The sequence below is a fragment of the Gopherus evgoodei genome, chromosome 4 (assembly GCF_007399415.2).
Source record: "Gopherus evgoodei ecotype Sinaloan lineage chromosome 4, rGopEvg1_v1.p, whole genome shotgun sequence".
In the NCBI taxonomy this organism is placed as follows: domain Eukaryota; kingdom Metazoa; phylum Chordata; order Testudines; family Testudinidae; genus Gopherus; species Gopherus evgoodei.
In genome coordinates this window covers 101,253,196-101,280,697 of record NC_044325.1, presented here as the reverse complement: position 1 = coordinate 101,280,697, position 27,502 = coordinate 101,253,196, and the positions used below count along the sequence as shown (strand labels likewise).

Genomic DNA, 27,502 nt, shown 5'->3' with positions numbered 1-27,502 from the left:
CATTATGCAGTTTCAGGGCAGTTCTTTGGCACTTTTGAAAGCATTTTTAGTTACAAAGGGATGTCTGACATACTTGCCACTGACCACAAAACAGTGCTATGAACTCTTATATTTTAACTTCACTATTCCCTTTTCAAAGGGTTCAATCATCCCATGTGTGCGAATCATGCTAAAAGAGAAGAGTAGACATTTACACATTCCACAGCTATGCAATTTCAAGAGCTGATGCCAAATAGCATGACTAAGTGATGAGTAAAAGGGGGACTAGATCAGAGTCTTCAATTATTTGAAAGGGGTTAGCACAGAGCAAGAAATTATTCATGACAGAAAAAGAGGATATAGCTAGAAGGAATGAGAAGAAAGGAAAATTTAAGCTGCATATCAGGGAAAACTTCGTGACAGTGAGATGTGTTAGGCTGTAGAATAGTCCCCCGAGGGAAATAGAGGAAGCTCTTTGGCTTGGAATGTTTAAAACTAGAATGGAGAAAGTATTAGGAACAAATACCAGTAGCTTAGTGAAAAACCCTGAATTGTCAAGCAGATGGGCTAATGATGTAATGGGCCTTTTCGATTTTTAACTTGTTTTTTTAGGATCATATGAATTCATCCTCACACATATTTCTAAGGGTTTTATTTAAGTCCACAAAACACATCCTTTATTTAAAATGCATTCCACCTCAGCTTATTTGCAATTAAATCTATCAAATATATGAATGCTGTGTGAAAACCAAAGTACCGAAATGCACGACAAGCCCTGAATTCTTCTTCTCTTGGTTCAGTGCATCTTATGCTATTACCCTATAATGATTTTTCTGGATCGTGCATATGCACATTTTATTTATTTATTTACTGTGACTCTTCTCCTGGTAAGATATGTGCACAGGCCTTGTGGTAATCAGCTATAAGATGCTCTCTACTTAGCATATCTGTGCACTTTAAAAAGCATAGGATCTGATAAGGAAAATGAAAGGTTCATCTCCAGTGAGCACTTTACACCAGTTGAAGAAGGAAGAAACCAATTTCTAAGGGTACGTCTACACTTCCAGCCGGATTGGTGGGTAGCGATCAATCTATCAGGGATCGATTTATTGCACGTAGTGTAGATGCGATAAATCGATCCCCGATAGCTCTCTCGTCAACTGCTGAACTCCAGCTCGGTGAGAGGCAGAAGCAAAGTCGATGGGGGAGCCACGGCAATCGACCTTGCGCCGTGAGGACGCGAGATAAATCGAACTAAGATACGTCAACTTCAGCTATGCTATTCTCGCAGCTGAAATTTTGTATCTTAGGTCAATCCCCAACCCCAGTGTAGACCAGGCCTAAGCGAGAGAAAGAATTAAGGAAGTTGTAAAAATTGCATCACGTGCCAGGGTAGAACATTGTTTAAATCACACAATTTCCTGCACATTACCTCCTCTCCATAATACTAGAATGGTCTTGGAAGAGCCAAAATGCCTCTCTGGCTGTGTCTACCCTACGAGCTAGGGGTGCAATTCCCCCGGTTGTGTATGCATACCTGTGTTAGCTCTCATCAAGCTTACATGAATATAAACAGCAGGGTAGCTGCAGTAGCATAGGCAGTGGCAGCAGAGTCATGGCTTTGAGTATTCAGCAGGCCCAAGCCATGCTTCTGTTGCTGCTACCCATGCTGGTGGTGTAGACATAGCCTAAGAAATGAAGAGACCTCAGACATGAAGAGTATGGGATTTTTCTAGCACAAGGCATCACACTGCAATTCTTACTCATACCAGTAGTTCTGACTCCTGCTACGAGTCCCACTGATTAGTCTCACTGGGACTGCTCACATGAGTAGGGGTTCAGGACTGGCCAGTATTCGTCACTAAACAGTATGACTGCTTTCCAACTATTTTTTTCTTTTTCAACAAAGTTAACACTAAGTGTTAGGTCCATGGCCACAGGCGTGAGCTGCCAGACTATGCAAAGGGATCTTGAACCAACCACTCCCTCTGTGCCAGTTGCTAGGAAGAAGCTTGGGTCTATGCAAGTATGGGGATTCCCTCTACACAGAGGAAATCTTCCAGATGTCTATTCAGTCACATATATGGGTCCTTTATGCTACAGTAGTGGCACACAATTGGGTCAAGTACACATCCTTTAATGGGGAAACAGCAAGTTCCTCTTTAAAAAGACATCTCACTCATTTTCTAATCCCAGGCAGAGTCAGCGTCATAGCTTTAAAAGATCCTGAAATCATGTCAATGGGTGAGGAGATGCAGTTAACACTGTAATTATGAAAGAAGCATGCTCCCATCAAGAGGTTCCTCTTTCTCTCTCCCCCATCCCCATATTTTTGTTACCAGTATCTCATTTATGCAGAACTTTGACATTCAAAAACAGTTCACTGTACAGTGAATGCTGAACGGTGCTAATTAAGAGGGCTTTTTTTTTTTGCCTCAACTATAATTAAAATTTCCCATTTTAATTTACAACAGTGTATGTAGACTGTTATCACAGATGATATGCCAGAAGAGAATTATGGCACCTTCCCAGAAGGTGAAGAATAATGACTCCAGCAAATTTGTAGGTAGTTACTTAGCCATCAATGAGGACCAGCTTAAAAAGCTCCTGGAAGCAAAACACTAGTTATCGGTGTACTTATGTGAAAAATAAGCCACAGTCTATGCAGTGGGTGCATGTGATAAGTGGGACTCTCTGATATTTTTCTCTTCTTCATTCATAATTTACTCAAGCATGATCCCTCTACTGATCAATATTAAAAGCTCTCAGTAAAGGAAATCAGTGCATAGCTGAAAATGCAGAACACATCACTTTGCAAAGTATTATATAACCAACACCAACAATTTCATCAGGTTTAAGTTTCTAACTAAGTTACCCATAGATGGAAAGTCAATGTTACCTTTTCGGTGTGCACTTGTTTATGTCTTAGCTAGCTAGTGTTATGATCCTCCTTTGCCGTGTAATCAAATCAAGTAATTGATGGTTCCATGAACAGCACCACATCCCACACATTTATATAAATGAAGAGTATCAAGGTCCTTTTGTACAATGCTTGCATAAAAAGAACAATCAGAGCAAAATTTTCTACTGATTATTACTACGCACTAGGAAAGGGAGGGAGTAAATGCTTTCAATCACCCTCATGAATTCTAAAATGCAGGGGTATTTTACTCTACAACGTGCAATCAAAATATGACTCTTTTCCTTCTATCAATTTTTGTTCAAGTGATCTTCCAATGTCAACTACTTTGCACTGTCTGTCTCTGATGGGCAAGTTCTGGACCACAAAAGTGGTAGTTTCGGTAGTTGCATGAGAATGCTTTCACATGTGTCCAGATTGTTAGTCACTCAAGAAGAGGCTATATGCTCAAACTCTTGTTTGTCAGTTATAAAATCCAACTGTTTAAGTCAATGCAAGGGCTTTGATAATTTGAGTCTTTGACCCATTCTGAACATGTATTAGGGAATGTAAAAAGGGCCTGGAATGAAGGGCTTTTGCAGGTATTAATTTATTTTTGTACATGTCTGTAATGCAGTTTGAAGTAGGGCGTTGTACCTTTCTAATTCCCGGAACGACAGTAAATACAGCAGCCCAAAAGAGAAAATTTTGCTCTAAATACACAATATCTTCTTTAGAGCTTACTGTTGCATTCCTATCAGAGACACAGTTAAAAGAGATCAATAACAAAAGCTTATGCCAACAATTCCTGGTAAACGTAGCACTAATTCATGCCTCTTGTTGCTTATAGTCTTCCAAAATGAATAAATAAGCTTACTTGTCAAAGCACTAATTAATACACAAGTGATTCTTGACATTATGGCACAAGTAATGTTCCAATTTTCTATAAAATCTCTAATAAAACAGCCTAAGGATGTACTGTAGCAGGAAAAAACATTGACGGTTACAATATGGTTCCTCCTACACAGCCTACTAAAAGCAGCAGCGATATATGAGATCATTAGTCATACTAACCTGTGGTGTCATTCCATGGCAGATATACATGATTGGAATATTTTCTGTGTCTGGCCCCTGATCAAGGCACAAATCACTTTTCAGGGAATTCTGCAGCTAGAATAGACACAGAGAAAAGGAAACAAAATATGTGTTAGAACAGACTATATTCAATCATTTCCATTTATTTGCAAGAAAATCATATTTACTCGAGAGAAGGAAACATTCATAATAAAGACACTTGTCTGTGTGAGGTTAAGAGAAAACAGCTGAATCAAATTCTTCCCTGACTTAAACATAATAGAACCCTATTAACTTTAACACATGGCATGAACCAGGGCAGAATTTAGTCCTCTAAGGACCACACTTTCGAAAGGCATTCACAAGTGTCACCAGATTTTTCCAAATAGCTCACCATTTTAGCACCTACTTAAGGACAGATTTTCAAAAGGGGTCAGCACTCAACAACTCTCATTGCTTTTCTGAAAATCTATGAATACTGAGCCTTTTTGGAAATGTCAGTCTCTGTGTTTTCCATTTAGAGTCCAATCCGACAGCCAGTCAACACATGGAATTCCCACTGAAGTCACAGATGTTTCTGCGTACACAGTGGTTTTACCAGGGGTCGGCAACCTTTCAGAAGTGGTGTCCCGAGGCATCAGTTATTCTCTCTAATTTAAAGCTTCGCATGCCAGTAATACATTTTAACGTTTTTAGAAGGTCTCTTTCTCTAAGTTTATAATATAATTAAACTATGTTGCATGTAAAGTAAATAAAGTTTTTAAAATGTTTAAGAAGCTTCATTCAAAATTAAATTAAAATGCAGAGCCCCCCGGACCAGTGGCCAGGACCTGAGCAGTGTGAGTGCCACTGAAAATCTGCGGTGGCACGCGAGCCATAGGTTGCCTACCCCTGGGTTATAGGATCAGGTTGACAGAGTATATGTTACAGATGTCAGTGGACGATATGCCAAAAAGAGATATTGACAGCAGGGAATTGGTAACCTCTGAGACATAGAAAAAAAAAGCAAAATGCTTTGTACTGTCATCAGAACCTGGGAAGGACAATGACAATTCACGTGACCTTTCCATGGTGCGGTGTCCTTTATATTTCATGTTTAATTGTACATTTGTACATTTATATGCTGTATTCTCTTGTTGTTTGTAGATTACATCCTGAACTTCTTACTCAGTTTCTATTATATCAATGGGCTATAAATTCATCTAAATTACTTAACCACAATAAACCTAATCCTTTGTGGCTGTTGTTCTGTTGACACATTGGGTTGAATTGGGCATATTGCCCAACGCTAGTGTGATGCAGAGTTGCACCGCAACAGGGACAGCTCAAGACATCATTATTATTAACATTTCAGCAATGAGCTCAACTGAGCTCAGAGCCCCATTGTGCTAGTCAATGCACATGCACATACACATGATGAGACAGTCTGTGTCCTGAAGAGTTTACAGAGATACAGTAAGTGTGGGAGAAAGGAAATATTAGCCACATGTTACAGATAGAAAACTGTAGCATAGAGAGATGAGTGACTTGCCCAGGGTCACACAGATCGTCTGTGGCTGAGCTGAAAATTACATTCAGATTTCCTGAGTGCCTTAACCATAAACCCATTCTTCCTTTCATTATTATTGACATTAATGACATACTGCTGCCATTTTATTCCACTGTCACTACTGTTACTTACACCTTCCTCTCTCAATTCAAGATCATCACTAATCTTGTGTCCTAGACACCACGGTGCAAATAAGTGATGGTCACATTCATACCACCCTATACTGAAAACCTACCGACCGCTATGCCTACCTTCATGCCTCCAGCTTCCATCCCGGGCACATCACACGATCCATTGTCTACAGCCAAGCACTGAGGTACAACCGCATCTGCTCTAATCCCTCAGAGACCAACACCTACAAAATCTCCACCAAGCATTCTCAAAACTACAATACCCGCACGAGGAAATAAGGAAACAGATCAACAGAGCCAGATGTGTACCCAGAAGCCTCCTACTGCAAGACAAACCCAAGAAAGAAACCAACAGGACTCCACTGGCAGTCCCCAGCTAAAACCCCTCCAACGCATCATCAGGGATCTACAACCCATCCTGGACAATGATCCCACACTTTCACAGGCCTTGGGTGGCAGGCCAGTCCTCGCGCACAGACAACCTGCCAACCTGAAACATATTCTCACCAGCAACTGCACACCGCACCATAGTAACTCTAGCTCAGGAACCAATCCATGCAACAAACCTCGATGCCAACTCTGCCCACATATCTACACCATCACAGGACCTAACCAGATCAGCCACACCATCACTGGTTCATACACCTACACGTCCACCAATGTAATATACGCCATCATATGCCAGCAATGCCTCTCTGCTATGTACATCGGCCAAACTAGACCGTCTCTACGGAAAAGGATAAATGGACACAAATCAGATATTAGGAATGGCAATATACAAAAACCTGTAGGAGAACACTTCAACCTCCCTGGCTATACAATAGCAGACCTTAAGGTGGCCATCCTGCAGCAAAAAAACTTCAGGACCAGACTTCAAAGAGAAACTGCTGAGCTTCAGTTCATCTGCAAATTTGACACCATCAGCTCAGGATTAAACAAAGACTGTGAATGGCTTGCCAACTACAAAACCAGTTTCTGCCTCCCTTGATTTTCACACCTCAACTGCTAGAATAGGGCCTCATCCTCCCTGATTGAACTAACCTCATTATCTTCAGCTTGCTTCTTGCATGCAAATATATACCTGCCCCTGGAAATTTCCACTACATGCATCCGACGAAGTGGGTATTCACTCACAAAAGCTCATGCTCAAAAACGTCTGGTAGTCTATAAGGTGCCACAGGATTCTTTGCTGCTTTTACAGATCCAGACTAACATGGCTACCCCTCTGATACTTGACTATACTTGTTATGTTTCTTACACTGTTTGAATGAATAAACCTCTGCCGTCTTCTCGACTTACTTCGCTCTTTCCGTACCAGTTCAATGAGTCTACACACTACTGTCCCAAAGTGCACTGGTGGCCTTTTGAAATCTCTCAGAATCCACTGCTTCTGTGAGCTCTGGGATAGGTACTCAGAGGCTATTTCAAATGAGATGATTTAGAATACCACTAGTATGGATGCAGAGCAAAAGCACAAAACTTCATATGGTTAGCGTGTACACCTGACCAATTGCACTTAATCCAGTTCTATCATACACTGCTTAGTTTTTAAGTGTGCACACAGCCTAATTTACAATCTTAAGTGGAGCCTGGCAACCTCTGAGTCTCCAGCTGATCAAATAATGAAAAAAGGTATTGATTCTGATTTCCTTCTGTAATAATGCAGCATTTTTGTTAATTTTTTTCATTACTGACAACATTCCCCCTCCCCTACCCCGCTCCAAAAAAAAAAAAAAAACCCAAAGAAAATCTGATATCTTTGACAAATGCAGAGCAGTGATCCAAGCAGGTAAACACTTTAATATTTGAAATCTGAATTAGCAGCTGATTTGCATTTCCTTGGCACTTTTTCCTTCATTACAAGCTTAGCAAACAAGCAGAAAAGAAGAAATGAAGGAAGAACAGACGAGGGAACCAAATACCACTCCCTCTATGAAGATCAGGTGTTTTTATTTCCTAATGCAATGTCTCTTGCAAGTCTCTGTAACTCAAGAGATGCTTTGCCATGTGGTTCATTATTTTCAGGCATTTTTCAGTTAGTGGAATAAGACTTCATACCACAGTTTCCAGCTAAATTATGAGGCCATTAATGTACTGACATGCTGCAGTCAATAGATTGTATCATGTCCCTTGTTGTGGCATACTCATAATATGTACCTATTGACCAGAGGTGCCCTGCGGACTTATATATTGGGCTCTTTGGTTCTGTATCACATAACGGTGTGATGTATGAACACTCACTCTTGCTGTATACCAAGCTTATTTGGTATTGCCAGCATCCTTCTGTGGATGCTGAGACAGGCTCAGGAGATCCAAAATCTTAAGAGGCCTGTTCTGTGCTTTTCATCTGCGCCTGTCAAATCAATGTTGAATTAGTCCAAGAAGGATGTGTCAAGTAACTCAGTTATTCCACCTGTGTTTTTTTCTTTTTCACTCATTTACTATTTATATCTGTGATCAAAAATACTCCAGGCTTCTATGCCCGGCAGGAGAAATATGCGCCCATTTACTAGGAAGCCTAATCTATCCTTAAAAGAATCTGGGCCAAATTCAGTTCTAGTGTAACTGAGCACAATTCCAGTGAAGTCAATCTCCTCACATCGAGGCCTCAATTTGGCCTTGCCGTTAACAGTTTTCTACAATCCTTATTACTTTTAAAAGAACTTTGCCTTATTACTTTTTGGATGGGTTATTCTCTATTTGACTTGCATGAAAAGCCAGCACTATAATTTCAATTGACCATCCAAAGCAGTCAAATAATTATAAAATACCTTTCAAGTACAGAGCCATTCCACTTGCTAAAATGTGTGCTGAACTACAGGATCCTACTAGGGTTGTCAGCTTTCTAACTGCACAAAACTGAACACCCTAGCCCCACCGCTTTCCCGAGGCCCATCCCACTCATTACACACCCCCCTCAGTGGCTCGCTCTCTCCCACCCTCACTCACTTTCACTGGGCGGGGGGGGGTGAAGGAGGAAGTGAGGGCTCTAACTGGGGGCAGAAATGAGGAGTTCAAGATGCGGGAGGGGGCTCTGGGCAGGGTCGGCTCCAGGATTTTTGCCGCCCCAAGCAGGAAAAAAAAAAAGCCGCGATCACAATCTGCAGCTCTACACCGCCACTTCAGTCTTCAGTGGCAATTCGGCAGCAGGTCCTTCGCTCTGAGAGGGACTGAGGGACCTGCCGCCAAATTGCCGCCGAATAGCCAGACGTGCCGCCCCTTCCCTGTGGCAGCCCCAAGCAGCTGTTTGCTGAGCTGGTGCCAGCCCTGGCTCCGGGCAGGGAGTTGGGGTGCAGGAGGGGGTGAGGGCTCTGGCTGGAGGTGCGGCCAGGAATGGGGTCAAGGGATTCGGAGTGTGGGAGGAGGCTACAGGTTGAGGCAGGGGGTTGGGGTGTGGGAGGTGTGACAAAGTTCCTCCTCTACCTTGGTGGGTCCTGCGCTTATTGGCAGATTTGCTCACCTCACAGATTCACCCTGTGGGTTGGGAAACAGCCCAGACACCTTCCCCTCTGGTAGAAACCACAGTCTAGAGTGCTTCCTGGTACAGTTGCGTGACAGCTATAACTCCCTGGGCTACTTCCCCATGTCCTCCTCGCAACACTTTCTTTGTCCTCACCACCGGACCTTCGTCCTGATGTCTGGTAACGCTTGTACTTCTCAGTCCTCCAGCAGTATGCTTAGTCGCTCTCCGCTTCTCATGCCTCTTGCTCCCAGTTCCTTGCACATATTTCCTCTCCTCTGGCTCCCTGGCTCTCTCTGGCCTGACTGGAGTGAGCTCTTCTATAGCATCAGAGGGGCCTTAATTAGAGTCAGGTGCTTAACTGCCTCACCTGACTCTTAGCAGGTTAATTGGAGTCAGGTGTTCTCATTAGCCTGGAGCAGCCCCTGCTCTGATCACTCAGGGAACAGAAAACTGCTTATCCAGTGGCCAGTATATCTCCCTTCTACTACTCTGCTGTTCCCAGTTGGCCTGGATCTATCACAGAGGGCTCCAGGGCTGGGAATGTGGGCTCAGGGGTGAGGCTGGGGATGAGGGGTTTAGAGTGCAGGAGGGGCCTCCAGGCTGGGGCCGAGGGATTCAGAGTGTGGGCGGGGGCAGCAGATCTAGGCAGGGGGTTGGGGTGTGGGAGGGGGGTGCGAGCTCTGGGGTGAGGCCAGGGATGAGGGGTTTGGGGCAAGGGCTTACCTCAGGTAGGTCCCGGTCAGCGGCGCAGGTCCAGCTCCTGCAGCGGGGTGGAGGGGCAGGAGGTTCTGCATGCTGTGCTCGCCTGCAGGCACCACCCACCAGCTTCCAGCCAATGGAAGTACGCAGCCTGTGCTCAGGGCGGGGTCAGCATGTGGAGCTCTGTGCCTCCCACACCTCCTCCACCTAGGAGCTGGACCTGCTGGCTGCTTCCAGGGTGCAGCACGGTGCCAGGACAGGAAGGGACTAGTCTGCCTTAGCCCTGATGCACCACCAACCGGACTTTTAACATCCTGGTCAGCAGTGCTGACCAGAGCTGCCAGCGTCCCTTTTTGACCAGGCGTTCCTGTCGAAAAACAGACACCTTGCAACCCTGGATCCTACTACTAGATCTCCACAGACCCACACTGGCAAACTGCAGAACTCAGAACCCAGTTTTCAAACCGGGGTGTCTTCCTCCATATCTTGCATTGATGATCTGCACTTATTGGTGAAATATCCTACTTAGGCTTCTGAAGTGAGACCTGAGTGCAAAGAGATTACTTTCATTCACAGAAGGCAGTGCAGGCTAATGGATGAGGCACAGGATAGGGGTTCTGTTTCTGGTTACGTCACTAACCTGCTTTGTGCCCATGGGCAAATCACTTTACCTCTCTGTGCTCATTTCCCCTACTATTTGTTGTCTGTTTTCTCCATTTAGGTTGGAGGCCGGTACTGTTTGGAGCAGGTACTGTTTCTTACAATGTTTTAGTACGCTGGCCTAGCATAATCAAACTCGGATTTCAACTGTGGCCTGAAGGGGCTACTGTAACATAAATAGTATGCAATGATAAGAAGAATCTTTAGGTTCATACATGTCTGTATGAATCTCTAGATATATGATTTTGATATTATATTAAGGTGCTTGTATGTGAAAAACTAAGTGCACTGAATGGATTCACACAAACTACATGTATTCACCATAGTTTCCAGCCAACAGCTCTGTAACATCTAATAAATTATACCCCAGAAATCTTTCACTTTAACAAAATCTGTGAAAAGAGCAGACAAAGAAGATAATACACAGGAATGTATTTGCATGAAGTACTGTAGCACAACAGTCTTTGTCAACTAACCAGTCAATCCATCAATTTAACTAGAGACTCCTAGTTTGATCTGGCTCTTATCTGAAACCACGCATTGTCTGCATGAATTACTTCCACTATTATTCTGTTTTTTAAATGATCAAGGTAAACAGGATCCTTACCACCCCATAGGCGATAGTGTCTGAGTACATTCTCATTTCTGGATATACACTGACAAGGTACCACCTAAAGGTCTTGCACTGTAGTTTTTTCCTCAGGGCCTTCCTCTCAGAAATATCACCAATGTCAATTCCAGAATCCTGCGCACATAAAAGGGTCAGAAAAACAGAAAACGTATCAGTGACATCAAAGCAATTCTTCCGAAGATAAAACTGTCTCTCTACCATGCCCACTCTAGTGAGGAACAGTAACACAAGAGTTGATTTCTCCACTGGATCAGCAACACTGGTGTAAAGTGATTCTTATGTCAATGGACGTTTCATAAATCCACTGTTTAAAGAGGATGTGTACCACAGTATTATAAACACAGTTCATATTCTGAAGCCTCATTCAAACCCCACTGTGGTCCATGGAAAGAGTCCCATTGACTTATATGAGTTTTGGATTTGGACTGTAGTGAATTCCACCATAATTCTCTAGTCCTTTTAGGTTTTCAGATCCAGAAATAATTGGCATAAGGTAGCAAGTTGCCCAGGAAACAACCTGATTGCTGATGTTCAACTGTGGCCTATTTACTAATGTATTCCTTTTTCTGCCTATTTCTGAAATCTGGCTTTGTTGTTCCATAGTGAAAATTAGAATTCCTGCTCGCCTTTTTGAAATCTCAGCCAACCTATTTTATACTGCCATTAAAATTTCAGTTGATGTTTTTGTTAAAAGCATTTGCAGAATTTCTCCCTCCCCTCCTTTTATTATCTTTTACTTTTATGGCTAACCCTCGGCTGGTGTGACACAATTTTGTGGAGTCCATGAAACATGAGTTCCATAAAAATCCTGTAAGTGGAGCTCAATAATTTATCCCTTTAAAATCATGCAACAGAGATTTTTAGAGATGGATCTAAATGCAAATCCATCGCCACTTTCTGACAGGAAGTAAAATGAGACATTTTTCCGTAAATTATATTCTTGCATGCAGCTCAATATAACAGCTCAATATAACAGAACAAAACTTATTATAAATAAACTTTAGAGAGAAATCTTACAATCTATTTGGTTAAACAGCAGGCCTTGCCTGAGTCGTAAATGCCCAAAGTGTCTTCATTGGCTGCTGACATCAGGATTTTAAAATTATGTTAGGAAATGCTGAATTCTCTTTCATTAGTATATCAAAAAGATAGCTTTATAGGAGCCTGATTTTATGGTCTGAAGCACAGGCTATGTAATTAACACTATCTAGAAGAGTAAGAATATTTTACAATGCGGGCATTTCCTGACTGGCACTAAAGTAAATTTGGCTTCCACACTAGCAAAGTCTATTAAAAATACCTTGCACCAAATTCAGGTCTGATGCAAATAGGTGCAACTCAAACTATGGCAAAAATTATGGGTCTATCCTTATACAAAACTGCCTCTTAATTAACAAATCGATCTCTTTCTCCTGGTCAGGAATGTGACCGTCTAGATCAGTGGTTCTCACCTGCTGGGATCCCGGCCCATGGGCCACCCTTTAGAACACAGCTGAGTTGGGCTGCAGCTGTGTGCTAACTGGGCTGCATGCGGCCCATGGGTTGAGAACTGCCGGGCTAGAGAATCAGGTGTCCCTGAGGCTTCAGCTCAAGCACTCAATCTCTTACAAGTCAGTCTGAATCTTACCAGCAAAAATCTCCTATACACACTAGGTCACTACTACAGAGGGTATTTAGAGCTTGCATTTGAATGCTTGTCTGAATTTCCAAAACTATGGATGCTTCTCTCAGCCAATCCATTTCTTCCTTGTCAGATGATATTTCTCTCTCTTTAGGTCACTGGTTCCCTCTTGACATCTGCCTTTGTGCCTACCCACTATCCCTGTGGCCTCGGATGCCTTCTTTATCTACCCTGAGCTCTGTGAATTTACAATGTATAGTGATGCTCAGCTGCCCTTCTACTGGGTTCCAGTACATCCCCATTCCTTTCTCATGCAACATAGTATGCTGCAGTGCTTATTGCTCCTTAGACTGATGAGCCCTCTAAGGAGCCAGGTCCTCGTAAAGATGCAACTGGATTCTGCAACTGGAAAGGGAACCAGCTTGCACACAGTACACTGGTTTGGGTATAGCAAAGGCCAGCTTGTATGTAGTGGAAGCTGAGAATTGAATGTCACCGGAGGAATGGGAAAAAGCTGCAGGCAAGATAGAGATAGAGCAGACTGATAGTTAATAAAACCACCTAGGTCTGCTGCAGGGCTTCTCATTAGTAGATCTCAAAGCAGTTTACACAGGAGGTCACTATCCTTAGCCCCATTTTACATATGGAGATAACAAGGCTAAGAGAGAAAGAAGATGGTGATAAAGGAGCAATGTGTTAAACTGGCCAGATAAACACATTGTGAAATATGTTGGACTGAGAACACTAGAGATTAAGGTCCTGCCACTTAGCTAGTGGCGGTGCATGTTTCCTCATGTTTCCCCCCACAAAACGTGTTAACTTTAACACGGAGCAATCATGTGTGACAGATATGACAATATCCTGGACAAACCTTACTGAATGAAGTTAAACCTAATTGAATTATGTTTCAGTATCTTAGGAGTTCATTGTATTACAAATGGAAATGTTTATATACTATTGAGGGAACTGCTTTATATACTAGTATACTTTATATACTAGTTTATATACTATTCCCTGGGAGAGGGCAACCACAGACCTTCAGGAACTCAGAGCAGTTGGGAGTAGCTAGGTAAATTCATGGAGGCTGTAAAACTTCCAGAGAGATACCACCTCTTGGAGAGAGGCTCCCATATACTGGTTCAAACTGGATTCTCCAGGGACCAACAACATGCAGTGATCTTCCTCTGCAGCAGGCAGGTGTAGGTCACTTGGCAGGACTATCTGGGTATATCTCACTTAATCGTTCCCCTGTCAACGTGGGGGGTCTCAGGCACTGGTGTTCCTTGGTTCCTCCTACTCTGGCACATAACAGTCTAGTCTCCTCTGGACTGTAAAACTGCAGTCTCGTTACAGGTGCTGGGCGGTGTCAGTGGCCTCTGCTATACAGGAGATCAGATTAGGTGATCTAGTGGCTCCTTCTGGCCTTAAATTCTAATACTCTGTGAGACAAAGGGCAGATTTTTAGTTAAACGGCCTGAGTTAAAACTGACTCAAGGCCTTCTTTCTGATCCCCCCCAACAGGCAGGACCCTTGGTCCTTAGGGAGGGGCTAGAAGGTCTTTGGCCCACTGAGGCCCCATAAGACTGGGGAGCCAGCTCTGAGCTGATGGTGAGATGAACTTGTGAAGACAAGAAAACCCCCCTGTGTGGGGTCTGAAGGACTAACCACCAATCACCAGAATATCAATTTATTTACATATAGTTGTTACCATATCAAGTCATAATTTACCATTGGTTACCACAGCCTGATTCTCAGATCTTCTGTATTTCCCCTCTTTACAGGAAAGCCATGACAATACCCCAAATAACTATTGGTAAATGTTGAGATTTACTGGCTACTACTATAGAACACGTAGGTTGAAATGACTTTCACCCACTACCAACTAGTCGTTATGTTAAAAAGTAGCCCAGAGGTGACAATCATTCTGTTAGTGATTCTATGAAGCCACAGATCCCTAATCTCATAAGTCCCTGCTACCTACCCCATTTTTAACATACACCTCTACCTCGATATAACACTGCCCTCCGGAGCCAAAATATCTTACCGCATGATAGGTGAAACCGTGTTATATCGAACTTGCTTTGATTCGCCGGAGTACGTAGCCCCGCCCCCCTGGAGCGCTGCTTTCCCGCGTTATATCTGAATTCATGTTATATCGGGTCATGTTATATCGGGGTAGAGGTGTATTTCTGTTTTATTTTCTAGCTCAGAGGATGGCTTCTTCAGAGAGATCCCTTCACTTGGTACTTCTGAACTTTTGTTTCCATTTTAAAATGCTTATTGAGTCTGTTTAGCTAGGTATTTTATGCTACAGTCCTCATCATGCTATCTGAGTGCCTGAGTAAAGTTTTCAGTGCTTCAAATACAAAGATCCCAAGATAGTAGCCACTTCTTCCTGCCAAATGGGACAAGCTCCCTCCTTTTGGACTTTGTTGCTCTGAAATTTTTGGACACATTTGATTGAGGAGCTCTCTGAAGCTCTGGGAATTATTCCATGAAAAAGTAGGTTCTACCAGGTATTTGCTACTTTGCAACAGCATACTGCATGAAAAGCCCTGGCTGATACAGGTGAACAAAAAAGTCCACTATAATGGTTCCAATCCCTCTATTTTGTACGCATGTTTCATTTCTGTCCAAACACATAATTACTGTTGCTCTTGTACAAACGTTTAATCAACAATATCTGACCAGCCAATTTGCCTTTTCTTCTCCCCCCCCCCACTTTGTACATCTACATTATCTTATTTTGTCCCTTCCTGAAACTAGCTATGACTTAAAGAGTGTCCATAGTTTATATTCCACCCTTAATGGAATCTGAGGATGAAGAAAGGTACAATGGAGCTAATGTCAGTCAGTCGGATATAGGACTTTGACATAATCAATCCCATACTTTCCTTGCTGTTCATCCCTTTAGCTCTGTGTCCTACGACACTCCTGGTAATCTGTAGCACGGATGTTCCACATACTGTGTCAAGGTTATTTTTCGAGTTGCTTCTTAAAGCAACTCAAAAAAATAGATGCTTTTTCTTTCTCTTCTCTGACACTTTTTCTGTAGAAAAAGCAGATTGCATAACTCCTGCCCTTTCGATAGAAAAAACCTCCCACACTAATGATGTTGGTTTCCTTTTCAGACTGATTTGGTATGTGCCGATGGATGCAAGCCTGTACCGTATCTTCCTCTTCCCCTCACCAACAATACTGGTAAAAGATCAGATGGTGATTTCATTGGGTTCTTTACTCTCACTGGGGTTTTTCCTCACTTAAGTCTGTAAACTAGATTTTCTTGGGCAATGAGCAAAGTTTAGTGTAGCAGATTGGAAGTGCCAGGGAAATGGAGCCAGCTTCCCGATTCTTGAGGCCAGCTCTGACCCTAGTGAAACATCAAGCTGCTGCCAGGTTATTTGGGATCCCTAACGGACTCTAAGCCAATGCCAGATTGCCACAAAGGAGCAAAACTCCGCCATGCTTCCTGCATGCTCCCAATAGGTCTCCTATGCCAGGATTGTGATGTTGGAGGAGCAGGGCCCAGCCTGGCACATCTACATAAGAAGATAGTTCCTCACTGTTAGAGGGATTTTCTGTTAGCTTATTGAGGGCCCATATCTCCTCTGACACTTTTGCAGCTAATACCAAATCACTGCCAGGCTCAGGTTTCATGGATTTTTAACCATATGAAAACTAGAACATCTCCTACCTTGAAGATACCATTTTTATACGACTGTGGCACCTAGAAGCTCCAACTGAGACATGCTAGGTACATTATAAGATAGAGTCCCTTCCCCCAAGGTAGGAGAAAGAAAGGCATTTTATCCCCTTTTATATAATGGGAACTGAGGCACAGACAAATTAAATGGCCAGCCAAGGTTTTACTGAAAATTTGTGGCCAAACTGGGATTTGAACTCTAATCAGCTGAGCCCTGGTCCTGAGTCTTAACCACCAGACAACCCTTCCCCTCACGTTCCTCTTGGTCATTTCCACTCTGTGCAGAGGAGAAACCCTTATAAATAAAAATGCCTGTCACCTCAAGGGGTCTGTTGCGCTGCCTATAGCAGGCTTCACGTCCTCAATCATTTCCACAGTAGCATGTTACACATATGAACCACCGACACCATAGTCATCTAACATTCTGCTGGGTCTGATCTTCTCTGCCTTTTTGTTTGCCACTGTGGAATTAGTCAGCACATGCATTACTAGGGAGTCTTAAGAGAAAGAAGTTGGGAACTTAAGGGATACAGTGAAGATGTGGCTGCTGCTTCCATGCCAGTTACTGCCTCCCCCCTCCTCCCACCATCATCCCACTTCCAGAGGAAATTTTGCTTTGGGGTAAAGCATTTTCATTTTATACTAGTTTTAGCTAATGTGATTTATTTTCTTCTGATAATGGCAATATATCTTCTCACTCCTTCCCTCCCCAAATCTTCTGCTCATAAGTGCAATCACATTGTCAATAGCAATCAAACCAAACCAAACCCCCTTGACCCAGCCAGATATTTAGGACCTCTAACCTTCTAAGCAGCTCCACAAGAGAGACTCCTATTACTGAACTGGGGGGGAAAAAACGGTCTTTTCCTAGCTAAAATTACCATATTTTTCCCCCAGGTGTGATGAAACTAACTTAGGCAAAGTACATCATTTTACTTATAGCACGAAAAATAGTAACAGGACAAATTACACTAGTTTCACTGCAGCTGCAAAATTGTTCAGAAAGATTTGTGAGAGATATTTTATTAGAAAAAAAATTAAATTAAATAAATTGTTTGAGTTCATTTATTTGTTTTGTGCTATATTCTTTAGCAAGAGACAGCTGGAGGGAGCTGCAACTGCAAAGCAAATAGATTCATTTAAAGGAATAAAAACTAAAATGACAGGCCAAATTCTGCTCTCAGTTATGCTAGGGTAAATCCAGAATAACTCCAACAAATTCTAGGAAGTTATAACCATATTTACATGAGTAAAACTGAGAACAGAATTTCATCCTAACATGAGGTCAGATTACTCATCTGAGCAAAGACCACTCACGTGAATAAGGATCTGGCCCATGATGTATTTCTACAAATCAGTATTGGAGCGTGTCTATAGTCTGTATTTTCAAGGGGATGAACTAATTGACCTAATAATAAATAATATAATACACCTCTACCCCAATATAACATGACCCGACATAACGTGAACTTGGATATAACGTGGTAAAGCAGCGCTCTGAGAGAGAGAGAGAGAGAGGTCTGCGCACTCCGGCAGATCAAAGCAAGTTTGATATAACGCAGTTTCACCTATAATGCGGTAAGATGTTTTTGGCTCTCAAGGACAGCGTTATCTCGAGGTAGAGGTTTATATTCAATTTCTAATATTTTTAAACCTTTTTCTTTATTTAGTAAATATAAACAGCACAGCATGTAGTGAGGACTTTGACACATGCATTAAGGGCTATGTAGCATAGCTATAAAATCAAGATTCTACTTTTAATAATTTTGGCTTCCAGTGCTGTGGCTGCTGTTTGCCCCCTCCCCACATCTTTTTTCTTTTTTTAACAGTAAGTTACACTTACAGTAACATAAGTAGGAATATGATCTGCATATAGAGACCTAGAACCATGAAATGCCACTTATTCCGTAAGGAGATTTCCATCCCTACTAAGTGAGTAGGAAAAAGAAACACACACCCTTCCAGCAGGACTGGTAGACATTTAATACTCCCATATTGTACAACAGGACTTCACTCTAACATGGGTAAAAAGTATACCAGTCAATGAGATAGACACATGAATCTGAAGCTGAAGAGCAGCTCCATGTAAGCCTGAAAGCTTGTCTCTCTCTCCAACAGAAGTTGGATCAAAAAAAGATATTACCTCACCCACTTTGTCTCTCTAATAACCTGGGACCAACATGGCTACAACGACACTGCATATAAGCTTCATCTCTTGCATTCCTGCAGGTACTAACTTCAAAGAGTCTTGCAGGGTCAACAATGAACAAGAAAAAAGCAACACAGCAAGAAAGTCATTTTTAAATAACCTGCAGACAATGGAATTGCTCACAGAGGGAGGTGTTACTCCACATGAGTAAGGATGGCTAAAAGTAGTCCTAAACTAGAGTCCACATTTTGGGCCCAGAGCTAAGGCAATCCGAGCATGCCAGTGATCTTTGCAACCTACCTCTTGGGGTATATTCCATGCCATGTAAACATGGCTTTTAAATTCATCCATCCAGACTTCGGCCACTCTTAGCGCATTCCTTCGGACATGAGCAGTGAGGTCTTCTGTGTACGGCTTATGGGCTCTTTCAATATGGGCAATCCTGGAGCAAGGCAGCACCTCAACACTACCTCCACATTGCCATACCTAGAAAAAATATACAGTACGAGTTGAAGTCAGTAAACTGAGCCCACTATACAGTAATGCAGTGTCTTATCACTTTCAACAGGTACACTGGAACTCTCTTGGTTTTAGACAGATTACTGATGTTAAGGAGAAACACAACCAATATATATTGGGCTGTCAAAAATTATCTTAGAACAAAGCTGATACTCCTTTGACAATGTTTACAGTAGCATCTGAACAGTTACTTCCAGAGACATCCTTCCTTAGCCAATGCACCCAGCCTCATAGTAGTAGTAAAAACAAAAACAAAAACCTACTTATTTAGTATTTATCAGTAGCTCACACAGCACTTCACAATCTTTAATGTATTTATCCTCACAACACCCATGTAAGGAAGGGCAGTGCTATTATTCCCATTTTTATAAATGGGAACTGATGCACAGAAGGGATAAGTCACTTGCCCAAAGTCACAGAGGAAGTCCATGGTGGAGCAGGAAATTATACCCAGGTCTCCAACGCCCTAGGCTACTGCACTGACCACTGATCCCAGCAGTATCTGGGTGCATTGTAAAAGGTATATATACAGCTGCAAACTTTTCCCTCAGAGAGGTCACATGTAGCCCTTCATATGCACACCTCACTGCTCAGAACTAGATAACCTTAGAGGTGGAAAAACCAAGCCACTGAATTGCATGTCAGAAGATCCCAGAAAATCCAGATTCCAAGAGGCATGGAAAATAGATGCATCTTACATTGTCCTTTAAAACACAGCCCAGATAGCAGTGAGATGCATTTCTTTTGAGAGTGAATTCAAAAACCAGGGTTCACTACTGAGAATGACCTATCCACAAGTTTCACACCTTGCAAATGCTAGCCAATCCATTTATCGCATTAGCTTGATGTTTCTATTAAAATGTGTGTTGGCACTGAGTATCACAACAGTGATGGGCTAATGCGTAGAAAGTGGTATTGTTAGTTGTGAGTGTGGTCTTGGCTTGTGATTTCCTTGCTTTTAAGTGTTTAGTGTGCCTGAGGAAATCCACTTGATCCTTAGCTCTTTGTTTGTTTTGCAGGGGGACGAAATATCTACACCTTATATTATGTGAGCTTTATATTATAAAATAATAGAATCAAGGCATCAAATTCAATACAAGAGACATAATGGCGTAGTGAATGATCTTCAGGCAGAAACCCAAATGTGCTGAAACTAGCCTCATTTTGAGTCTGCTGAACTGAACCCAAAAGTTTGTGAGATCAATTTGGCAGAAACAGAGTTTCATTGGGATGTGCCAGTGCTTGCGTTATGACATGAACACCATCAAGTTGTAACACCACTACTGGAAATCCCTGGCCTTTGGTACCCCCTCTCTATAGGGCAAGAAGAGAGGAAGGATGGCTCCTTCCCGAAGAAGCTAGCCCAGAGGAGTTCACACTCTGGTCTCCCTTGAGTCCTGTCCCTAGTGAGTAAGGAGGGTGGGTTGGCAGAACATCAGGTTCTGGAACTGAAAACTGAATCTCTCCAAGTCTGTCCAACCTATATGCATATATTCTACCAGGAAGACACTTAGTTCAGCCATTCATTTTATACATTTAGACAACTGGATTGAATATAGCATTTAAGCACTTGGCAGCTTCTGAGACTGAAGGAATGTGGCATGGATTCAGAATGTTTACAAAGCCTTTTCTGGACTGGAGCCTAATTACGTTCAGCATATGCTGGGAGGAGAGATACAACTTCGTTGTTTGAGCTCACCGGATGATGAGCCATCCCAGTGAAAAACTGTGACGATCACCATTAATATTTAACAGGAACCAGATAACTGTTCTGGTATGAAAATAAATAACCTGAAAATAACATTTTTGTCCTCTTACGTATTTTTAAACATAATATAAAGTAGGCAATCCAGCTTTAAAAGCTAACAAGAAATATTAGTTTCTGAAAGGTACAATTCTAAATAGCTCAACTGCCTTTTCTAAGAAAGATTCTTGATGTCTGATTTGTGTCCATTTATTTTTTTGTGTAGAGACTGTCCTGTTTGGCCAATGGTCCTCACTTGCAGACAGCCACCCAACCTGAAGCAAATACTCACCAGGAACTGCAAATCACACAACAAAAACACTAATCCAGCCCATTGCCAACATTGTCCACATATCTATTAAAGGGACACCATCATAGGACCTAATCACATGAGCCATACTATCAGAGGCTCGTTCACCTGCACATCAAACAATGTGATATATACCATCATGAGTCAGCAATGCCCCTCTGCCATGTACATTGACCAAACCAGATAGTCTCTACGCAAAAGAATAAATGGACACAAATCAGACGTCAAGAATTAACATTAAAAAACCAATCGGAGAACACTTCAACTTTCCTGGTCACTCAGTTACAGACCTAAAAGTCACAATTCTTCAACAACAAAACTTCAAAAACAGACTCCAACGAGAAACTGCAGAACTGGAATTGCAAACTGGACACCATTAAATTAGGCTTGAATAAAGACTGGGAGTGGATGGATCAGTACACAAAGTAAAAACAATTTCCCCTTGCTAATTTTTCCCTTACTGTTACTCACACCTTCTTGTCAACTGTTTGAAATGGGCCATCCTGATTATCACTACAAACATTTTTTTCTCCTTATAATAGCCCACCTTAATTGATCAGTCTCGTTGGAGTTGGAACGGCAACATCCATTTTTTCATGTTCTCTGTGTATATATGTATCTTCCTATTGTATTTTCCACTGCAGGCATCCGATGAAGTGGTTTTAGCCCAAAAGCTTATGCCCAAATAAATTTGTTAGTCTCTAAAGTGCCACAAGTACTCCTCGTTCTTTTTTCCAAATTTTGGGGAAGCTCAAAGTTAGATCTAAACTCCAGCTCTGTAACAGGCTGAAAAAACCCTTCATTTCTATAGTAGGCTGAACTTCAGGGGAGTTTGAACCTGGATCTGAAATTTTAGGCTCTGTCTCCTTTAATTTTAACACTCACTCTCTCTCTCTCTCACACATACATACACACATACACAGTTTTCCAAACACACACTGATGTAACAAATATTATAATATGGTTTATAAACAACAATTACCCAGTATCCCAGTAAACTCCAATTAATCAAACCTATTAGTCCTCCCTTTCTTTCTTACACACTGTCACTCTTTGTTCTATTTGTGAAGACTAATTAATTACACTGTTGCAAGAAGCATGAATTCACTTAAAATCTTAAAGTTAAGTAGGAGCTGTCACTACAGATGCTGACAAAATGGTATAGTTGTGCAAGGCAGATTCTAAACCAAACCTAATTATTTATAACGAAAAAAATCTCCTGGAATCCATGAAAATGTGATTAGCATATAACAAAAATCCATTCAGATGTGGCTGATAATGTGCCTTTATAGCATCTATGTATCAAGGTGAAACTATGCCATTCAGTTACTAATTCTTGTACTAAAGAAGTGAGAAACAAACATGATTTGAATATCTAGGGCCCATACATCAAGTTATACAGTCTCTATAGGACTATTAGCATAGTCCTGTTTTGGGAACAGCATACAAGCACGCTGCCTGAGCAGGAGGCACAAATTCACAGAGCACCCAGAGGCACAAAGGCTGTGTGCGCTGGCTCCTTCACTCACTGAGGGGATGTAGCACATATTCCCCCATTCAGCTGGTCAGCTCTTCTAGCTGGTATGGGGGCCAGGCCATGGTCCAACAAAGCCAACAGACCCATAGGAGAGACTGGCTGCACTAACACCTCTGAACTTAACAGCTTTTGGCCAGAAGAAAGGTAACTTTCTTCTCACAGATCCAGCTCACAGGGAAGTTGGGAGGCTATCTGCAAGGACCAATTCCTAATCCCACCGAAATCCATGGCAAAACCAACAGTGACTTCAAGGAGTCCAGGATTTGGTCCTAAATATTTATAATGTCTTCTGAGATTCCTGAATGAAAACTGTCAAGGGAACAATCCTACGTCTCCTTGCAATACATGGTAGAACTCCCACAGAAATGCAAAGTATTACTATTTGTTATGCTTTACTTATACTGCATCTGTACCTCAGCTCAAAGAGACTCCAAAAAGGGAACAATGAAATTATTCATACTATTATACAAGTATCTACAGTTATAACTTTCTGCCATATTCTGTGTAACCCCTTGAAATTACATGTCATTATACAAGAACAATGTCTGTCTGTCACCCGCCAATGGCTGGTCTGAATAAGAAGATAAGAGATTACTCCAACTACCAACTAGGGGTTTTACTTCTTTAGCACAAGTATAGGCTTGTGCTTTGGAGTTGCAAGTCCATGGTTCAAACCCTGCTAAAAACAAAGGCTGGTGAGTCATTAAAAACACAATAAGGAAAGGCAGAAAGAAAGAACAAACACTTGTTTAAATAAACAGGCTTTGCCATCAAATCAAGAGTCTATTTCTGGTTAGTGATGAACAAAGGGAGGAGGCAGTTCTTGTGGTTAAGGAACAGAATTGAGAGATCTGGGTTCTATTCATGGGTCTGCCACAGGAAAACTGTAACCTTGGAGCCACATTTGCCAGACTTATTCATCTTGAGTGGTACCTTAGTTTGTGAGTAGTCCCACAGATCTACAAAGAACTAAAGTCAATGGCATATTTCAGATAAACACCAAAGTAACTGAGAACAGGACTTGTTCCTAAGAGTGGTCAGGACCTCAGGGCTATCTATTATTCAAATATGGACTATGAACAACTGAGGGGATTAAAGAAAAAAAAAACCCATCAACAAATCAAAACATGAAGATTGCACCCATTTGTGCTCACAGCCATATTGATTGATTTGACCAGCATATCTGACAGCTTCTGCCTATGGGCCAGATCCTCCAATCCGGATGAAAGGTGATCAGTGCAAAAGACTGACTGGGGTAGGGAGGGCAACAGTGGCTTAAAGATCTAACATGTCCTGGACTTCTCAGAACTGCTCTCTCTTACACTGGATTTCTATGGTCCCAAAGGGTGTGTTCACATAGTCAGGAATTGCTGAGGTATATGGCTTGTTCAGCCATCCTCCCTTTTTCCAGAACATACCCCTTGTATTGGCTACTATAACCCCTATGGGTAGCCCTATAAAAGGGAAAATTTTCAAGTATCAGTCAAACCAGCTTTAGGACTACATTGCACCCAGGGCCGCATGGGGTGTTTGTGTGTGTGGGGCAAGTGGGGCAATTTGCCCCAGGCCACGGGCCCCGAAGGGGCCCCCACGAGAGTTTTTTGGAGCCCCTGGAGCGGGGTCCTTCACTCGCTCCGAGGGCCCCGGAAAACTCTTGCAGGGCCCAGGACCCTGGAGCTTCTTCCACTCCGGGTCTTCAGCAGCAATTCGGCAGCAGGGGGCAAGACCCCAGGTCCCCTGAATCCTCTGGGAGGCCCTGATTGCACCACAGGAATGGCTGGGAAAGCAGACAGAACAGGGCCACAGATGAGGTCCTATATGTTTACATGGCAAGGACAGGTCATCAGCAACGCTCATTTAAAAGCCTTCTTATACAAGTGGAAGAGAAGATACTTGAAGATACTCCAACAACTATGGTTTAAAGGAAGCAGAATACCTTTTACTGTTGGTGAGGCAGACTCTTTATAGATGGTGGCAAGAGCTAGAAATTGCTAGTTTTCTGGGGGATCCCTCGCAGCAGGACACTATGTATAATGTGAGAAAGGATTCCGTATGCAATTTCTACATGTATGTACACACTTTTGAAGCTACCATGTCTATAGAAGAATACAGACTGCTACTGCAATCAAGTGATAAACGACAATGCCCAATACTGTAGAACAGTGGCCCCCAACCTTTTTGTGGCCAGTAGCACATTCATGTTTTCAGAAGAGTGTGGCAGGCACCAACAATTTTTCAAGACTTATTTTGTACTTGTACATTAATACAAAAAAATTTGTATTTAATATTACATAATATATGAATCGAGAGAAGCCGGAGAAAAGCAGTGAGGAAAGAGAACAATGATGCCTGCAGCCCTGGAGTACTCTGTCCCCAGCAGGTGCGGGGCCCCAGATTATCTATTCTGCTGGACACTAGGTAGGCCCCACACGTGCCGGGAACAGAGAGCACTGCGCCTGCAGGCCTTAGTTCTCTGTCCCCAGCAGGCGCAGAGCCGTGGCTTCTTTCCCCTGCTGGACACTAGGCGGGCACACATAAATGCCCTGGCGGGTGCCATGGCACCCATAGGCACCACGTTGGGGAACACTGCTGTAGAACCTGAGTTACAAACACCAGAGTTACGAACTGACCAGTACCCTGCACACCTCATTTGGAATTGGTAGTATGCCATCAGGCAGCAAAGGAGACCAAAAAAAAGAAAAAGAAAAGCCAATATTGGACAGTACTGTTAAACATAAACTACTAAAAAAAAAAGTTTTAATAAAATTTGAAAAGATAAGGAAACTGCTTGTGTGTGTTTCATTTAAATTAAGATGGTTAAAAGCAGGATTTTTCTTCTGCATAGTAAAGTTTCAAAGCTGTATTAAGTCACTGTTCAGCCAGGAGCGCCGGCAGCCTTTTTGGCACCCTAGGGTGCGGAAGGTCCTGCCCCCAAAATGGTGTCCCTGATGGAGATGGCGGAAGGTCCCGCCCCTGAAATACCACCAATGACCGCGGCGGCCGAATATCTGGCCACCACGGTTGCTGCCCACCAAATGTCAGCATCCTAGGCAACCACCTAGCTCATCTAATGGATTGCGCTGGCGCTGTGTTCAGCTGTAATCTTTTGAAAGAACCATAAAACCATAATGTTTTGTTCACTTATGAACAACCTCCATTATCAAGGTGTTTGTAACTCTGAGGTTTTACTGTACTCTGTTTTGCAAAGACACCTCTTGCAAAGTTATCTCATTGGGGCTTTGCCTGTAGGGGACTCCTGAAGGTTTTCACCTCGACAGGATCAGCCCCTGGGAGTATTTTCATGTCTTCAGCAGGATGGAAGGGGACATCTTTTAAAGGCTTTTTGTTGAAGGCCTTGTTATTGATGGGTGTTTCCCCTCTGCTGTTTGCTTTAGAAGAGTTATTTATGGATTCCAATACTGCAGGTCACTGCACAAAAAATCTAACATAGGGGTTATCCTTTAAAAATAACCCAAACCCTCCTTCAGTACAAAGTCTTTTGAATTTTCCTTTGCAAGGAGAACCTTTGAAACAATGCTTGCTCTTGGCATGGCTCCCTGAAGAAGTTCAAGCAATCAGAATAACCTCAAGAGGTACTTAGAGGATTCCCCCTTTTGAAAGGGTTTCTTCACAGCTATGGCAAGGTGGCAGAATGCTGTCTCTTGGAAGAATTTCAAAGCAATGTCAGGCATATTAATAGTGTCTGAGATATTCTGAATGCCTGTGAAGCAGAAAGCATTTTCTTCAGAGGGCTAAGATCAGCTGAGGTTGTAACCTAATCTAAGAAAAATACATGGCCGTAATGGAAGATGCGGTAGGAATATCAACTGAAGGAAACTGGTCCATGAAAAAAGGAAGGGTTCAATCTTGTTCACAAAATCTGCAGTTTATTATCAGTAAAGAAACTAATAGCTATATGGGGACAGAGACACACTCCACATCACAGCTTTTTTAAAAAATATTATTACTAATAGTACATTTAAAAGGCACCCATCCTTGTGGCCCTACTTTTGTGTGCACTTGTGTGCAGACAGGCTAGAATGGTACCACACAACATCTTCTCACACAGGAAACGTGTATTTTGCAACCTGCCACTGCCACCAACTAAGTGAGGCTGAAAGGAAGAGATGAAATTTAATAGTGAAAAGTGCAAGGTCATGCATTTAGGGATGTCAAAGTTAGAATCAGGACTCACAATTTGTCAGACCACTCTGTTTATTAGCGCAGCACTCCGCCAATAACATTCAGAATATGTGAGTGGCTATGCAAGGCCCAAACAGTCTTATTTATACAGATAAAAGAGTGGGAATTAGACAAAGAGACAAAGAAAGCAAAACAGGAAAATTCACCTGGGGCACAGCATGCATATCCTATTTCCTTACTAACTGTTATTGATTTAAGGCTAATACTTCACCAATTGCCCTTAAACGGTGCAATTGTTCTATGTTAATGTCTGTATTCCTGACACCTGGATTGCAGTATTCCAACAGTTTTGCTTAAAGGTACAGACAGCATTTCTTTAATCCTTTCTATTCTTACTATATAATTCATTCTACTTTCACAATCCCTCCTTTTGGTCAGGCGTACGCCATGACCAACCCTTACTGAGTTCCACAAATTAATCGTTCCTTATCTCTTAGTTCATCAGCGATATTCAAAATTATCATATTAGCACTCTGTTTTGGGGCAGTCATCTGGGTGACACAATTCTGTATACAACAGGAGATTAACTGAAAGCATACAAAAATCACTAAGATTCCAAACAGGATAGTTAGGGCTCCCTGAAACAACCAGTTTCCTATGCCAGAGAAATTGAACAGGTTACTTAGCCACT

General features: G+C 42.3%; 1 protein-coding gene across 1 annotated transcript in view; it reads right to left on the bottom strand.

Moving 5' to 3' along the window:
* The window catches only part of GALNT18 (polypeptide N-acetylgalactosaminyltransferase 18), a 442,549-nt gene that overhangs the window by 102,314 nt on the left and 312,733 nt on the right, over nucleotides 1-27,502 (bottom strand). Inside the window, exons 8-10 of the mRNA XM_030560359.1 lie at nucleotides 18,859-19,044; nucleotides 11,062-11,199; nucleotides 3,953-4,048 (exon numbers count right to left, since the gene is read on the bottom strand). Of these exons, the coding sequence (XP_030416219.1) occupies nucleotides 3,953-4,048; nucleotides 11,062-11,199; nucleotides 18,859-19,044 (420 nt within the window). The remainder of the gene's footprint in view (nucleotides 1-3,952; nucleotides 4,049-11,061; nucleotides 11,200-18,858; nucleotides 19,045-27,502) is intronic.